This window comes from Crassostrea angulata, chromosome 1 (assembly GCF_025612915.1).
Source record: "Crassostrea angulata isolate pt1a10 chromosome 1, ASM2561291v2, whole genome shotgun sequence".
Classification (NCBI taxonomy): domain Eukaryota; kingdom Metazoa; phylum Mollusca; class Bivalvia; order Ostreida; family Ostreidae; genus Magallana; species Magallana angulata.
In genome coordinates, this window is record NC_069111.1 from 13,940,820 (window position 1) to 13,958,654 (window position 17,835).

Sequence of the window (17,835 nt, forward strand, 5' to 3'; positions counted from 1 at the left end):
GTAAACTCGGACAGCTTTTATAGGTGTGCTTTCATGGATTGGTTTCAGTCAAAGTGTGTTCTATGGTTTCAAACACACGTGTATGGATTATACATCAGTCATGACGAATTGCAATCGATAGATTTTTGCAGTGTTAGTGACAATCATGTCTGATCATAATCTATTTAGCTGATAATTAGACACCAATTTTAACTGGCCAGATTACCTGTAGAATAATAAAGTTATGAAATTCTTAGCGTTCAAAAAACTGATACAAAATGGACGTACTCATAAGATGTGATTGTCTCATCTAATGAAACTCGGATCTTTTAAGCAGACATATAATGTCATTACAATGTTAGTGTACAGCTAAAACTGGACGTTGAAAAGATGCTATGAAGAAAAAGGCCTAAACTACGGTGTCCGGATAGGGCCCTTTGCAAAAGTCTATACTATGAAATGGCGAAGTTGAAAATTTGACTTGGATATAAACTTTGTTGGTCACATGATCAAATGTGAAGACCGATGGATTGATTATTGAAGCTTTTAGACCTCTTTCTCAGACGCCTTTACATTCTCTTTTAAGAAACGTTGATCATATTGAAAACGATTCTATCTTCAGTCAGTTTCAACCTTTTCTTGTATATTTTTCTGTTTATTCTAAGACACTTTATTCTGCAAATAGAGTCTAGTTTCTCGGAATGAAATGCCCCCTATCAATCATGGGAAAGTCGGCGAGACTTAACCATCGTGAATCGTGACACAGACATCGCCCTAGCCCTCGTTGTGGGAGGCTTACATTAAAGTCCTTATCCGATTAGGCGTACTTGATCATTTTTTCCCGCGAATTTTTGTTTGATTTAAGACTATGCCGTAATATATCAAACTCCCCTTTTGTCTTTCTTTTTACCCCATTGTATGGGCAATAAAATATTCATTTTAAACCTAATTTATCATTATTTATTCTCGGCAATATTTTTAACTTTATGTATTGCTCTGCTCTTTAGAGAATCGCCCTTTTAATTATATGAAGATAAAACAGTGAATGGTTTTGGTACGACTGGTAGGCTTAAGATTAAAGAGTGTCTTTTAAACTGAAATGGGCGTTATCATTCTCAAATTCTGCACTATGTACTACCGGTATCTAGTTTTTAGTTTCTTAAAAAACCAATATCAACGTGTCAAACAAGTAAAGACCTTTTTCATTATTCAATTTCAAATTTTAAAAAATGAGTAAGTTGCTAAAAATCATTAATATCGAACAAATATCATAGGCCAAGTACATGTATCCCTTTTGCACCAAATATAACAACGGTTAAAAAGAAGCGGAGCGAACAAGTCTTGTCGATACCCTTGGGATCAGAACATGCCTTATGAAAAATATTCTTGGTTATGCAATGGTTAACACAACATTAATCTCCTTTTGCTTACCTTTTAATTTTTTATTTTATTAATTTTTTTTGTTCATATAAGAGTATGTTACTATGCAATCTTGTTACGGGCGCTAGATCGATATTGGCATGACTCTTGAAAACATGTACAATGTAAACTACACGTAGGCCCGATTTTCGGGTACAACCAGAACACGCCTTGCAGAGAAAAGGAAAATATTTGAACATCCACACAATTTTTAAAAGTATGTCTTACCATACTGAGCTACTGAAACATTTTATATATGTAACAACAATAAATATCTTATAAAGTGTTATAATATCAATGAAAGAAGCTTTTTGTAACGAAAAAGAATGTAAATGTTGGAAAAGTTTTCCTTTAACGAAAAGTGTTTTAAATGGATTATGCTTAAAATACTTTTATAAAAATTCCAATTCGCAACTTAGAACTTTGATGCATAAAGGTTGCGTTGCTATTGTGCTTTTATGTTTACAAAACGTATTAAGAACAAAAATGATCTGTAATTAAAAACGATGTCGACCGCCCTATAATGTAATTAAAATCACATGTATTTAATGCATTTGAAAATCTTAAATTCGCTCTAATTAGGGGATACTGTAGGTCTTTAGCGCTCATGGGTTGTTTTTTTTTTAGCCAGCGTGTTGACCAGAGCGTTGGTATTGTTTGATGTTAAAGTTAAAATTTATTATCCATCTTAACTAAATTTTGAGAACAACAAGGAACAAAAATCCTTTTCACATTGATTGGAAACTTGCAATTTTGGACACATGTAGTGAATTGGTAAATAGAACTAATTCATTGAAAAGTGAATTAGTCATCCAAAATGTTTCCTTCTGTGCATAACGTACTAATTGACTGTCAATCGGAATTGAATCTTCTCTATGAATCATTAATTATAATTCATAATTGTAATTAATTAACATATCAAACGCCAATCATTGCGTCTACCAATGCCTCTATTATGATCTACAGTAATTATTGTAAGTGAAGGTTTTTAATTTTTTTTTGCACATTACGGTCTAATAAAAAATGAAATGTGTTCAGTGTCTAACAACAATCTAAGCATACTAAGCGTCGTTAAAATTCAAAAAGGTAAGCGTTTAGGTTAGACAGACTTTCACCTATGTAATTAACCTATGTCAAAAGAGGGAGGGTTGTACATCTTTTTTTATCGTCTCATTGGCTCAGAAGGCAGGGACTGTACACATTGTCAAGGCAGCAATATTGTTCCCATTCCAACCATGCCCATCATTTCCGTTGCTCGCCCTATGATAAACATATCTGCATCTTAAAGTAGCGAGTACGCATACTGAGTTATCATATCTGTTGATTGATTTATGTTTAACATGCAATGTTTGTATGACATTGACATTTTCATCACTGTCAATAAACCTGATATTTCAGGAATGTTGTATTTTAGAGAGAGAGAGAGAGAGAGAGAGAGAGAGAGAGAGATATGTCATGTATGAACATTTGCATAGGGACGGATAATAGCTAAGTACAAATGCTAAATCACATAGCTAAAAGAATAGTTTTCAAACATATAATTTCTTGATGTATAAACAGTATTTCACGCACAAGTATTTTGCATAATTCTTAAGGTGCATTTAAAAATTGCAACTTATGTTACCAGGTGCTCATAAGCAATAAAAGTACAAATGAACCAAGAACACTAAACCACGATGGAATTTGGGCCGTTAAAAGTCTGACGGTAATTAGTAGGTGGGGGTTGTGATTAAGATCGTTACAAATTAGTTGGTCAATGTCAGGAAAACATATTTCACTCAAATAAGTATAAACAGTAATGAATTATTAATTGCTTACAACACGCATTAAAATAAAGCTAACAATAACATTTGCGCAGTTGAAAATTTTAAACACATATTTCCTAATAAATCCGATGCAACAAAAGTATGATTTAAACATGTATAACTGCAAAACCTTTTTTTTTTAAATCAGGTTTATAATGTATTAATGGCATTTCTTCATCTTATTGTCATATTGTACACTTAAAAAACAAAATGCTTACTTTGATGATTCATATGGGATATGGAGATTGTGACATTGCTGGAAGAAAAAATTACCGCGTTAGCGAGTTATGTAATTATTTTTTAATTATTTTTTTCTGCAGTGAGCATTACTTTCAAAACCTGCATGGATCATCAGAGTAAGCAGTTTTTGTTTATATTTGCATTTTTCTTTTAACAAATTAATGATTTGATCGTAAAGAGTAAGTAAAATTGAATTACTGTTAATGTGCATTAGTACGTTAAATAAAAGAATAAACAAGTTGTCTGAAACGAGAATTTGAGTGTGAAATCGTCATGATTATTTCGTGCAGTCCGTGTTTTTTCTTCGGTCGATGATGACGGTTTCGATCAATTGATAAACGAGGCGTGTAGATTTTAGATCTGTCAGTTTCTAAATGTATTTTTATTTCAATGGGTGGGTGTAAATTCATAAGGAATAAGGAATCATTCTTTGAGTATTATGAGATGATAATTTTGGTCGGGGCGTGATCAAATCCAATAAAGCCCGAAGGGCTTTATGATAGATTTGATCACGCCCGACCGAAATTATCACCTCATAATATTCAAAGAATGATTCCTTATTACTTATATTTATATAATTTTAGGCCATCGTACGATTTAATATTTAAATATAAATAAGCAAACCCCACTGGCGCCTCGATTTGGCGTCATTTGTATTATGGGTTATATAGTACAAAATCGATACGTAGTGTTATCACAGGCAAAGACACTGGATAATGTAAATATAAAACTTTCAATTTGGGACTTGACAGACATATGTCATTAGCATAAAAATTGATTAAAAAAACCAGAATAATCCTTTGGCATACTAATATTATCTGAGAATGAAAGTTATAGGCATCAAGGATATTTTGTTCTAAGACATCAATTCATACATCTAGTGCTTGGTCACTATTTCAATAATACAAATCATACAAGTATAGTACGTGTAACTATCATAGCAAGACGAAGCATTCGCTGGTTATCTTATCGTAAATTAATTACGATAATGGCATTTTAAACAGCGTGCGCATGATTTTGAAAATGTTTCTATTCCTGCAATAGTGTTTACCATGTTTAATTATACCAAAAATATGTGTGACTGTGAATGACTATAAAAGAATTTGTTAAAATTGTTAAATAATAAGAGCTCTGTTAAAAAAAAAATACAGCAAAAACATCATAAAATAACGCTTAATTATTTAAGAAGTACGTCTTTCTTTTCACTTTTCTTCCGACAATATTAATTACCGCATGTTGTTACAATATATGACACTTTTTTAAAACACATTTATTTTAAAAACTTTTTCAGGCAGCTCCGACTCTGACACAGTTATCAATTATTTTTTTTCGGTTACAAATAAATGCGTCTTATATTAAAACACATGGTCAACAACACCCTCCCCAAACCCTCCTATAAACCTTAATCTGATAATTCATTTTAAGTACAGAACAATGCAAATATATATTCTACGTTTTCAACATTTCTTTGGGAACGAAACTAGGATTATATGATAAGACGCTAAATAAATATTGTGTAGTCTTGGGCGATAGCTGATAGTTACAAAAGTATACAAAACTGAGATTTTAGACGAAGCAAGGTGAATACTTGATATGAGGCCAATGAAGTTGAGCGTATGTTGTGTTTTCAAAAAAGATCTGGTTTATTGCTTAACCTTCCATATAATTATAGTTTTATGTTTTGAAGAGAAAGTCAATATAAAGATGCATTGCCATCTTGTATGAAATTATATTAAATCATATCAACCATTAAGTGTGACATTTATATCTTTAAACCTACGATTCACTATAAACAGATTTGAATTCAAAATAAAATGTGCTGATATGAAAACAATTATAAAATATAGTTTACTTTGAACCCTTTGTGAACGACACACATGTACATAAATCATTCATAGCAGACGTCTAAGATTGTCTACACCCTTCCGTTCAAGTACAAGATTTTATTACGTAAATATAAAGGATTGTTTCCAAAAACTGACAATATTGATACATAAAAGTTACATGTACGCCACTAATTTATATTTTAATCTTTTTTACCCCCCCCCCCCCCCCCTCCAGTAAAAAAGGGATATAGAAGGATAGAACCAAATTTTGCAAAGAAATTTCAACGTAATTTCAAAAGTCCACATAAAATTAAGGCGTAATTGCTTTATCAACATAAGAAAATTCCTAGTAAATGATTTTGAATATCACTAGCAACTTACCGATGAAATGAGTACAAGACTGATGATAAAACAGGGCTGCGGCCAAGTGGTAAACCGACGTACCTTACTCTACTTATTGTGTCATCTCTTAAATAAAGGTCTAAAAGATTGGTCGTCCAACTAAATGTTTTTATTCATAAAAGTAAAATCAATCTTCTTAAATTTATCATGTTCCTGTATATGACTTGCTTATAAATAGATACAGTATCAATATAAAATTGCAATTAATCATATAGATACAGTACCAGCATCGTTATTTTTTACAAGATAAACGAAAAATAGAATTTAAGCACGATACGATAGGATAAACGCACCGCACGAAAGAACAGAATTCACACATGCACGATACGATATGATTTATACACGATAGGAAAGGATGAACGATGTTCTTGATAAACGTACGATCGCGTTAAATGATCTTCACGATTAACCTGATAATGACAGAATTTGACTAAAATAATACGTACGAATCAAGATATACGTGGAATTTCTTGTACATGTAACATTACAATGTAAATAGCAAGTAAAAATAGGTTGACACTTTTGTTTGAATATCATCTTTTATACAATCCCTTTTTATTTGGTGATATAATTTATCATTAAAACGCACGTTCATTCCTCTTGCTTAAACAACAAAAAAGACCCCCGCTAAGAATACTACACAGTAAAGGAGCTAATGCTTTCAATTTCTGTAGACATGCAGTTCATGTTTATGCTAATGAATTCCAAAACGGTTTTAAGAAGTTATAAAATCTGACGTATGGTTGAATGATATAGCCTGTTTACGAGTCTAAATCATTGCCTTAAATACGAACAGGAGGAGTGAGTTACCATTTTTGTTGTACATAAATGTTATAATGTTTTCAAATGGTCGAAGCGAACTAAATAGCATGTTACTATGGCTGTTCTATGTATGTTTCATATCCCTGACTGAGAGCGTATATAATGGCTTTACAGCGAGAATACTCATAATTATTTCACACAAATAGACATCAGTACAACATTTTTTTTATTTTAATAACCGTGTACATTTACATGTAAATACTAGTAAAAGATTCCTTAAAAAAATTATATGTGGTACGATGTATGACTGCATGATTTTCCTAGAATAATTCATGTATCTCTAGTCAAGTATTTATAATGTATACCACTTATAGAATGAAAAAATGTAACTTTCGATAATCTTCCATTCACTTAGCATTTTATCATTATGTAACTTACATAATTCAATCATTTAAAAAAAATCAAATCATTTTGTGAAAACAATTAACAAATCTATAATTTAGGCACCAGCCTTTTTTTCTTCGCCTGCTTTTCAAAAATGGCTGAAGCATGGAAAATAAGTCTGCCATTCAAAAGAATTGAGAACTGGATGTGCTCCGGAGATCCAGCCTCGTTCTGCCAAGTGTAGATGGACAGTTCGTCGTTTGCTCTGCTTTCACCCACATAGCTGATGGTCCACAGGAGAGGGGCATATAGACACATGTCCTCGTTGAAGTGCACGTAGTGACCACTCAAAGACGCATGCGTGGCAGCATCCATGCAGAATTTAATGTACGACGATTGGTTCACGTGGTTGTTTCGATCCGAGTCACTGTGGCGCGGAATCAAATCGAACTTGAAAGCGTTATCTGGAATTTTTGGCAAAGCGTCTCTGGGCAAAGCTTGTGTTGATCCGTAGGAATTCCTGTATGAGTCGTATTTTTCGTAGAACCATTCCGGAAACGTGACAGGACGTCTCGTTTTGCGAGACATCCGGACCATTTTAATCAAATTTTCACCATAAACCTCCCTAGTGTTGCCATCTTTGAACTCAACAACGAACTGTACCGACGTTTTCCCGACTTCTACTAACCTCAAATCAAACAACATCGTAAATTTCACGTTCATGCCTTTTTCATGAAGCTTCGGGATTAGTTTCAGTTGTTGTTTGACAATCACCAAAGCCGCTTCCCTACCATCGATTTTCGTAAAGTCTATGAATCCATTATACAATGCAAGGATACGGGCTGCTTCGAACATTTTCGATACATACCAAATTGCCCAATGACCTAAAATAAACATGCAAATTTTGGCAAAATGAAAACATTGAAAACATTTCATCATCAAAACAATTGCTTAACACTGAAAAGTTATAACATGTTATTAAAAGCAAATATAAGAAAAACACACCGTTGCTTTTTTCAAAACCTTTAAAAACAATTATGTATTTCTTTCATCTAGTAACACTGTGTCGGATAAGTATGCCAGTGCCAAGGTGGAATTTTTGCACCTGCTTAGGATGCAGTTTTGTAAAAATTCATATACAATAAAAGACAGACAATTTTCCCAAGCTTTTAAGGGTAGATGTCTACTTTCGTTTTTAGTGTTCCCCACCTATAAGGAGAGTTAATTATTTACCTTTAAAACTAGATATCCCAGAGGAAAATAATGATTTCCATAAGAGAAATGATTTACCTACACCAAAATCTGAAAATCCCTTAAGATATTCTAAAATCCCTAGAGGAATTATATTTCCTGTAGGATTTAAATATTTCCTGTAGAAAATCGATTCAGACAGGTAGATTTTAATGTCCTATGGAAGTTTTGTTCAAATCCTATTCGAATTTAAATTCCTATGGAAAGTTCTTTTATTCTGAAAGGAATTTCCATCTATCCTTTGGCAAAATTGTTTTTCCTATGGGAAAAACAGGTTAGATACAATATTAACAAAGGTGGTTATAACTTCTCAAACAATAGTCTATCATATGGCATATTTGAATTTTTAATGCATAAAGCTTGGACGGATACAAAAATGTCACCTTCAATGGCACTGGGATAATTATTCAGCACAGTGTTTATTAGTTTTATTCATTTAGAAAGCAGAGTGCATGACATTGAATGTATTGTTTATACAAACAAATTTAAATCATTTAAATGTTATGTAACAGCACCTGTTCTATCAAAATCAGCGTAAGGAATTCCAAAGAAGGAGACAGAGGCAGACGATCCTGTTGCATGGTTGATCTCGTAATGCGTCATCTTCTGTGAAAAGAATGGTGGTAAACGATGCAGCCAAACAGACTAATATAAAATACATGAATCGTAATGTTGGTCAGTTTTTTGTACATACGCAAACATTTGCAGCTTCAAATGCATATACTTTTTTTATCTTTTCAAAGATTAAGACGTAAGCATATTATAAATAGAGTATATTACGCGTACATACTTATAATTCATCATAATATAAAATTTAAAAAATATAACGCGCTAAATAAAATTCTAAGATTACTCCAAAGCGTTGTACAACAAAACTTGAAAATTGGCGTGATAAAACACACTTCGGATAAACAATGTAAATGGAAAAAAAGGATAAATAACATTATAAAATACTGCTGTAACTGGTAAAACTCATATCTATATCTAAAAAGAAGAAAATGAACAAGTGCTATGCAAGTAATATGTGCTATAATATAAGGAAGCAAGTTCAAGCAAAATGTTCAGAAAAACAAGAACGGCAAGTATTTAAAAAAGCTATTTCATAAAACTGTTTCTTTGAATGTCTTTTAAAGATGTTCAAAGACTGTGCCTGTTTTATGTCGCCAGAAAGGAAATTCCCGAAGTGCGCTGCTTGCCAGCTCTAGCTGGCATTCTCCGTATGTCTTTGTCCAGATTTTTGGAGTCACTAAGGGTAATGTAGACTCAGACTGCAGTAATCTGGTGTGCTTAAATTAAAGTATTGAAGTCCTTGATATAGGATGGAGCTTACCCGTGGAGCGATTGATAGACATATGTCAGTATTTTGCGCTGCGTACGAAAGTGCACAGGTAGCAAACGGAGATCTGCCAGGATCGGGGTGATATGCTCCTGGGCTGCGTTCAAAATCGTAGCTGCTACCTATGGCTACGTAGTTGAACGCTAAGCTAATGCACTAACCTAGCCGCTACGTAGATATTCGTAGCCTGAATATTTTTCGTTAAGCATCAAATTCAAGATGACCACCTTAGTTACCACTTTGTAACAAACATGAAATCTATTTACTCAGTGATATTTTGTTCATTCTATAAGTTATAATGAATTTTAACATGTATATTTCCGCTTGCAATTAACAAATTATGTTGATGTAATTAGTCTTTAGTTGAATATTTCCAACTTCAAATCTGAGACCTAGCGGCTAACCTAGCGGTCCGTTCAATAGACCTACATGTAGATACATGTATATACGACCTAGCGGCTAGGCTAGCTGCTACGATCTTGAACGCAGCCCTTCATATTCTTGACTTTTTTCCTCAATTTTAAGAGTTTTCTTTTATAGGAGATGTTTTGGGGCTTAATTGTGATTTTTTAACCTCTATATAAGTATGTATGTATGAATTATGAAAACCTAAACAAATTTTATACACTTTATACATTACATTTATGCTCGCTATGACTATTTGGATAGCTTTACATGTATACAGTAAAATTGCAAGTTACAAATAGGAGGTAAAAACATGAAAATTGGGTGGAAGGACATAAATATAGTAAACTACAGACAGGTAAGTTTCTGTCACGTAAAGGTGCGACATGCATATGGTACGGCCGGATTGTCAACACTAAGCTGGGAATTATAACCGGTGGATGTCTTAAACGCTGAAAATCATGAATAAAATGTAATGTTGATAATTTAACCATTATGATAAGTAATTTTCCCCAAAACTCGGAGGATGATAAAGAGTGAAATAGGAGGAAATTCTATAGTTATAGAGTTCTGAGGACACATGTCCTCTTCCTTACATTGATATAAAAAGGCCGTCTCTTAGTACTTTTAATTCAAAATCACAAAATGTTCAGCTATATATTAAAAAAAACCAGATATACGAAACCTCAAAGAGTTTTAGCTCTGATTTAAAGGTAGAATAAATGAAAAGATCTTAGATATTTTTGTTGGAAAGTTTACCTTCTTACCTAATAACAAGGTGATAATGTAGAACTGTTGTGAGGTGCAAGGTACAATGTAGAGTTGCCTAACTTTTGTACGGTACACCATTACGGCAAAAATTGAAGGCCAAAAAGTAGTTTTCTCATTGAGAATCATTTTCTCCAAAATATTCTCTTTAAATTTTGGTGGTATAATTATCAATATTCAAAAATACTTCTTCACGGTATTTTTTTTTGGGGGGGGGGGGGATTGCATTTTAGGTAATTATAAGAACGACTGATCTAGTTTTTACTCGAGGTAAAATAAGATCGACCATACTGTACCGACAGTAAGTATTACATATCTTTGCGTATTAATAACTCTTAACACGCCACAGCTGTGTAATTATAAAGTGACAATTTCTTTTCATAGTTATACTTTTTATAAATCCACCACTTTTCGCTTGGTATTTCGAGAATAATAAATACCTTTGTACTCAAACTAAGTTCATCCATTTATATGAAAAATGTCCAGATTATCTTTTTGGAAATGCCCCCTATGTACCGCTTCAGGTTTCAATACACATCCAAAAATATAAAGTCTACGGGGATTTTGCATTGCATCAGCCATTTAACAGCCCGGATGATAACGTTTTAAAAATTGCGGGAGGTGTCCCGAGTACTTCCGAATGGAAAAAAGATGTAAACATTTCCCATTATAAATCTCCGGAAGAAATTTGTTTTCGTTCCTGTAAACATTAATTAGTGAAAAGGGATAATTTTTCAATGAAGATTTCATCGATTTCAACTGTATTTCTTTCACAGGTATGTGTATTTTTATTAAGATCATCAAAAAGTGATGGAAGCAATAATTTGGGACAGATTATAATATTGTTTATTTGCCACAAAAAGCATGATCTTTGCTTGCGTCTCCGCCAAACGACACCATAAAAACAGAGAGCTGTACACACAGTGAGGTACAGACTCAACATCATTTGTTTCGTGGTTCTTAAAATACCTATTTTCCTTAGTCTTTGATTTTCATCCAGAGACGAAATTAATGGTAAAATGAATTTATAGGGTAAGGATTATCATGCATAAAGATTTTTTTTCATAAAAAGGTCATTCTAGAAAATCAGTTATTATAAGTATGTTTAAAATTAGTTATTATAAGTATCTTCAAGTACCGACAGCACTGAACTGCTACACTATCTGTACCAACTGCGTAATATTCATAACAATTTCTTAAAATGATGAATTAATATTAATTTATTTTGTCAATACGTACATGATTCTTGTATAAATTCACATATTTTATCTCACGGAAGAAAGAAAAATAATATCGCTTAGATTTTTGATAATGAGGATGCGACTTTCTTCGCCTCCTTCTCAAAAATGGTAGAGGCATGGAAAATAAGTCTCTCGTTCAAAAGTATTGAAAACTCAATGTGCTCCGGGGACGAACTTTCGCTCTGCCAAGTGTAGATGGACAGTTCGTCGTTTGCTCTGCATTCACCAACATAGCTGATGGTCCACAGGAGAGGGGCATATAGACACATGTCCTCGTTGAAGTGCACGTAGTGACCACTCAAAGACGCATGAGTGGCAGCATCCATGCAGAATTTGATGTACGACGATTGGTTCACGTGGTTGTTTCGATCCATATCACTATAGTTTGGGACTAGACGGAATTTGAAAGCGTTGTCTGGAATATCTGGCAAAGCAGTTTTGCTTCGAAACTGTTGTTTCTGTGGGCTCTCGTGTAGTTCAAGTGATTTGATGTACCACTCAGGAAATGAAATTGAACGTCTTGTTTTACGACTGAATCTGACAAATTTTAGAAAGGTTTCACCAAGCCTCTCTTTCGTGGACCCGTCTCTGAGCTCTGTCACATTCGTAATGGACCTTTCTCCGACTTCCAGTAATTTCACATCGAACAACAAATGAGATTGTGGTTTCAGTTTTATCTGATGAACTTTGGGATTTAATTTAATCTCTTGTTTAGCAATCACTATAGTTTCGTCTTGGTGATAGATTTTAGCCAAATCCAAAAATCCATTGTACAAAGCTAAAGCTCTAGATGCCTCAAACATTTTGGAAATACACCATACTGCCCAATGGCCTAGAGAAAGTGAAGAAGAAATCGTGTGTCTATCAGATGATATTACGGTTGCAATTATTTCCGATACAGGTATAAAATTTTCATAAACCAACTACCGTCATACCCATTATGAACACAAAAAAGGAACCATTTTATCATTTTAAGGTAAGGTTTGCGGCTGGCATTTTCAGGCACTGTACAGAGTTACATACCATTTTGTTCACTATACTAAAAGTCTTTTTCTCATAAATTTCAAGTGATGTTGCCTCACCCGTTTTATAGCTACAAAATGTCAAAATTAATGATTTTAATCTGTCATGTTGATGAAATGTTAGTAATTTCGTGAAAAAATGTACATTTTATTTGTAACTATTGAAGGGGTTATTTATGCTTAAAATGTTCGAAAATCATGTCACTATTTATATCATGGTTAATTTTTATTGATTTCTAATAGACTATTTAAGGACGTTGTTTACTCAGGGTTTGAGTTCTCAAATTCGGATTGCTATAAAGTTCAATGTCATGAGTAAAATTTGTTCTAAACACTAAAAGAATAGAATAAAATGCAACAAAAGTCAAAATTTTGGGCTTCTTTAATTTTTGAAATTGAAATTAAATGTAACTTTCCAAGTCCACAGATTTCAGAAGAAACTTATCTTAGTAAATGTGTAATTTGGTGTTTCTAGAAAATAATTGGAACCTTTTATCATTTAAACTACATGTACACTACCTGTTCTATCGAAATCAGCGTACGGAATTCCATAAAAGGAAATAGAAGCAGATGATCTTGACACCGAGTGGATTTCGTAATTCAACATTTTAAAATCTAAAAAGTAAAAAGTAATGCAACTGTCAAAATATAGAATGCTAGACTTAAAATGGAATAGAGATTATTTAAGACATAGCAATCACCTTACCTTTCTTTTCAACTTTATTAAAATTCGATGTTTTGTATCTTAGACACCGATTGCTTTTCTCTCTACATCATTTTCGCGAGGGTTGAAAAATATTATATTTTCAAATAAAATAAAGATATCAAAATTTTAAGAACAAGGGCTGGACCTAGCATAACGTTAATTCTGAATTAACTTGATGTATGTAGATTTACAATATGAGAGGGACAGCGTCCGCCCCCCCCCCCCCCCCCCCCCCCCCATACATTGTAACAAGAATTCTGAGATAAATTTTGACCGTGGTAAATGAAATCAACGAATTTTGACCTTCCAAATCTATTACCACGACAGCCAATGACATCTGGAGAGGAAATTTCAAAAACAAACTCAGGCGTGAGGGACAGTTCATGCATGGAATATTAACATTAGGTTTTGATTAAGAAATGATTGTTTAATTAATTTTTGAATTTAATTAAGTGCATGATATGGGTCCAATGTTTTGATATTTTGCAAACTTATAATCACATTCTCATTCATGAAGAAAGCTAACCGACGTTCAATACACGTTAGTCTCGTTCTATTTATTAACCCCATTCGAAAGCTTGCAAATGAGGCTAGCTTAAACAAAACATTTTTTTAAAATCAGAAATTCTGTACATCGGTAATTTAACAAATTCATTAGCTTTATCATAAGGAATTTTTGAACAAAAAAGCTCAGGCAAAAACAAACACTTACACTGCCACTCGGGTAGACCCTCCTTCTACTGATAAAGAATAGAGTTATCGATCTTAGGTTACATTATAAAATTGTATGGTGGACTAGTTAAGTTATAATTCTATATACACTGGCGTCGGAAGCAAATTGAGAGTGGGGGGGGGGGGGGGCTAGACTAATCCTCAGAAATATTGAGAAAAAAGTAATTCCCAAAATCATGGAAATCCTAATCCGGGGGGGGGGGGGGGGGGGACACTAGTATGCTTCTGAATCCAACATCTCAATCTTTCAAGGTAAATTTAGGAACAATAACCTTTCCTGCGAGAAAAAGTGGGGGGGGGGGGGCTGAACCCTCTATCATGCTATGTTTCTAATGGTTAGGTATAGCTTTGCAAAAAAAGTGACGCTCGCCGTGTAAAGAAATTTATAAGGCAATCACGTGACGCTATTCATCCAATGACGTCGAGACATTCCAGTCCGAGGCAAAACAATAATACTTATTAGGTTTGTTACTGACTGTGTACAGAAATTTGTGGGGTCGGTAAAGGCATAGCCGAGCCTTCTATGGACTTTACCGATCCCACAAATTTCTTTACACAGTCAGTAACAAACCTAATAAGTGTTTTGTTAATGTTTTGTCGAGGACCTAAAGTTTGATATGTAAACAAACAGATGATAATACATAATATTAAATTTCATAGCTTAATTCTCTAATTTTTTACCTTTCTCGTCAGTCTGTGCAAACCTGGATGCCATATTGTAGGATCATAATATTAAGTCACGGGCAAAGGGGGGTCACTCTAAATATTTTGGGGCTTAAAAATCAAAGGTATGGTTAAACATTTGTGTAAAAAATCAGCTTAAATAACGTTACGTCTTCCATGTTGCCGTATAAATTTTGACGCTTGCCGTGTAAAGGAATTTGTAGCACATGCATAATAGGTTCTGAAACCATAGTTGTAATAATAGGTTCCTGAACCACAAATGTAATGATGCGTTCTGGAACCGCAATTTGTTTTATAAGTTCTGGAACCATAGTTATTATTTTAGGTTATAAAACCATAGTTGTAATAATAAGGTTTGAAACCATAGTTGTAATAATAAGTTCTGGAACTTTAGTTTTAATAATAGATTCCTGAACCACAATTGTGAAAATGTTTTTCAAAATAAATCCTGGGATACTTAGGACGGCTGAATGGTTGCATCCATTTTTAGACTATATTAGAAGAAAGCCCGCGCAAGAGCGGGAATTAACACTACACATTATTATGATATAAGACATCGACTTTTAAATTAAAAAAAAAACGTTTTTCTCAAGACAACATATCTGTTAGAATTAAAATTAATACATTCCAAGTAAACCAAGGACGGCTGAATGGTTGCAGCCATTTTTAGACTATATGTATCTTCTTAAATAAAGAGTTCTTTGTTAAGAACTAGACTTGTCAACTCATACGTTGGCGAATGAATATCAGAAAGAATAGAAAAGGCATAGCATGAGTAGGTACTGGTAATTTACAGTAAGACAGATTAATAAGGATCGAGTTGGATTTGTTAATAGCAATGCAGATTCATCAGGAGACAATTATTTTTTATTGGGGTTTTTTAAGACGTCTCTTGTACGTTTTCTTTTAGAAAGCCTAGTCAAGACATAAACGAACGACCGAAAAAAAGTCAACTTTAAACAAAGAAATGGAAAGGAAGAAAGTATAACAATCTAATCAAATCTAGACTTGTAAAACCCTCTCCTCTACGAAGTATTGTTTTAGATTGAAAGTATAAAGGTTATATGCAAGCTAAGTGTTCTGCGTATTCCAAGGTAATTATTTGACTTTGAATGAAAAATACTGAATTTGTGTTTATGGTTTTGTTTCTTTATTATTATCATTATTATATGTATACATTTGAACCATAAAGTAATAATGGTGTTCTTTTAATATAATAAATTGTTTTGTTATAGTTTGCTACTAGTTAAAGACTGAGTAGTAGATTTTAAAATATCGCATCGGGCTCGGTATCTATCATGGCGATGCTTCCTATTTCGCAATCTTTGTTGACAAACAAACTGTTAATTAATCACGAAGGAAGAGACACAATGGTTTTAAGAGAAATAGAATCTAAAAGGCAATTTCTGTATCATGATTAAATGAAATGGGAAACCAGCTTAGTGATGCATTTTGTCGTCGAAAATCGAGACAGGTACATGTACTAATACTTGGTTTATACGCTGCCGGAAAAACTAGCCATCTTTATCAATATGTCCTGGACAGACATGTTCACACTTTGCCATCACTTATAGATAACATCGAAACTTGTAAATTAAACAGATCAGAATTGACCGTTTTAGACGTGGGTAATCGTATGAAAAACAGAATCTTTTTGAGACATCACTGGTCTAGTGTTTGTTGTCGATAGTACGAACAGGGAAAGAGTGGGCGCAGCAAAAGAGTACCTCGAAGAATTTGTAAATGAAGAGGAACTTAAAGATATCCCCATCGCAATTGCTCTGCATAAAAGAGATCAGGATAACTGTATGACAAAAGAAGAAATGGAAGAGATATTAGAAGTCAATACTATACAAAAACAGAGACCATGTCGAGTGTTTTTGACAACAACATTCCCTAAGGAAAAGGAGGCTCAAGTCAATATCAAAAACTTGTTAGAATGGATTGACGAGGGGCCTACAATACAAACTCAGGATCAATTCAAACAGAAGGGGGACACATTATCCTACGTTTGGGGTCCTTTGATAAAAATGAAAAACGTGATGTTTGAGTGAGTGTATGTTCAACTGTTCTCCGACTCATGTTGGTGTAAGAAGCAAGGATTCATGTGTGTAGCCCATCGCTTAAGACAACAATGAAAAATGTAATAGTCTTTCAATTGTACCCACAAACTAGCGATTTTCATACATATGTATACCTTTGTGAATTTACTTGACATGTATATTTATAACACAATATTAAAAGGGGTTATCCTTTTTCCGGAAATGTTTCTTGCACACTATGTGTGTTTATGTTAATATGAAAATCTCCAATGGAGTGAAATAAGACAAAAAAACTAGACAGAGTGATATTGTACCTATACATCTGTTAGATATTGATTAAAATGATACTTCATGGTTTTGGGGTTTTTAAGCAATGAATTTTATTTATTCTATTTTTGGAAAGCATTTGCTTGAGTTTTGCATTATCATCCATTGTGCTATCCATCACAGAAATTCATTTCGCTAATTTTACATCCATAGATCTATTCTCCTTTGCCTTTTTTCATTGGTTAATTTAATTTATTATTATTTGATATAAAAACGATCAAATGTTAAATATCCGGTCAGAGTAAGATTTGTTTATGTCTATTTTTCCATTTTAGAAATTCCCTTTTTACACTTTTTTGCAAGGTGTAAAAATATTCAACATAACTACAGAATAGTATACAAAGAAACCTATAAAACAATATTTTGTCTTATGAATAATGTATCAATTTTGCATTTTCAATTATACAAAGATCAAAGTACAATCTTAGACTTGAAAAATAATACCCCAAGGATGTACATAATAGTGAAAAATACAATTTCACAAGTAAATGTATGAAAAAATTG

The 17,835-nt window shown here is 33.2% G+C and overlaps 2 protein-coding genes and 1 pseudogene across 3 annotated transcripts; 1 reads left to right on the forward strand and 2 right to left on the reverse strand.

The window, feature by feature from the left end:
• Positions 1–6,647: 6,647 nt before the first annotated feature.
• Positions 6,648–10,642, reverse strand: LOC128165825 (uncharacterized). 2 transcript variants are annotated; one of them, XM_052830678.1, is made up of 3 exons: positions 10,577–10,642; positions 8,584–8,674; positions 6,648–7,701 (listed from the first exon to the last, which is right to left on the reverse strand). In XM_052830678.1, exons 2-3 carry the CDS (start codon positions 8,669–8,671, stop codon positions 6,926–6,928), a joined length of 864 nt encoding a protein of 287 aa, XP_052686638.1. In that variant the 5' UTR covers positions 8,672–8,674; positions 10,577–10,642; the 3' UTR covers positions 6,648–6,925. The 2 variants fall into 2 exon arrangements, with proteins under 2 accessions (XP_052686638.1, XP_052686645.1); XM_052830685.1 differs by lacking the exons at positions 8,584–8,674; positions 10,577–10,642 and adding an exon at positions 7,923–7,973.
• A 1,139-nt stretch (positions 10,643–11,781) lies between these two features.
• On the reverse strand, positions 11,782–14,328 carry LOC128165818 (uncharacterized). Its single transcript, XM_052830666.1, has 3 exons — positions 14,259–14,328; positions 13,360–13,455; positions 11,782–12,650 (listed from the first exon to the last, which is right to left on the reverse strand). Exons 2-3 carry the CDS (start codon positions 13,445–13,447, stop codon positions 11,875–11,877), a joined length of 864 nt encoding a protein of 287 aa, XP_052686626.1. The 5' UTR covers positions 13,448–13,455; positions 14,259–14,328; the 3' UTR covers positions 11,782–11,874.
• A 1,970-nt stretch (positions 14,329–16,298) lies between these two features.
• LOC128158906 (ADP-ribosylation factor 1-like) lies at positions 16,299–17,368 on the forward strand (annotated as a pseudogene).
• Positions 17,369–17,835: the final 467 nt, after the last annotated feature.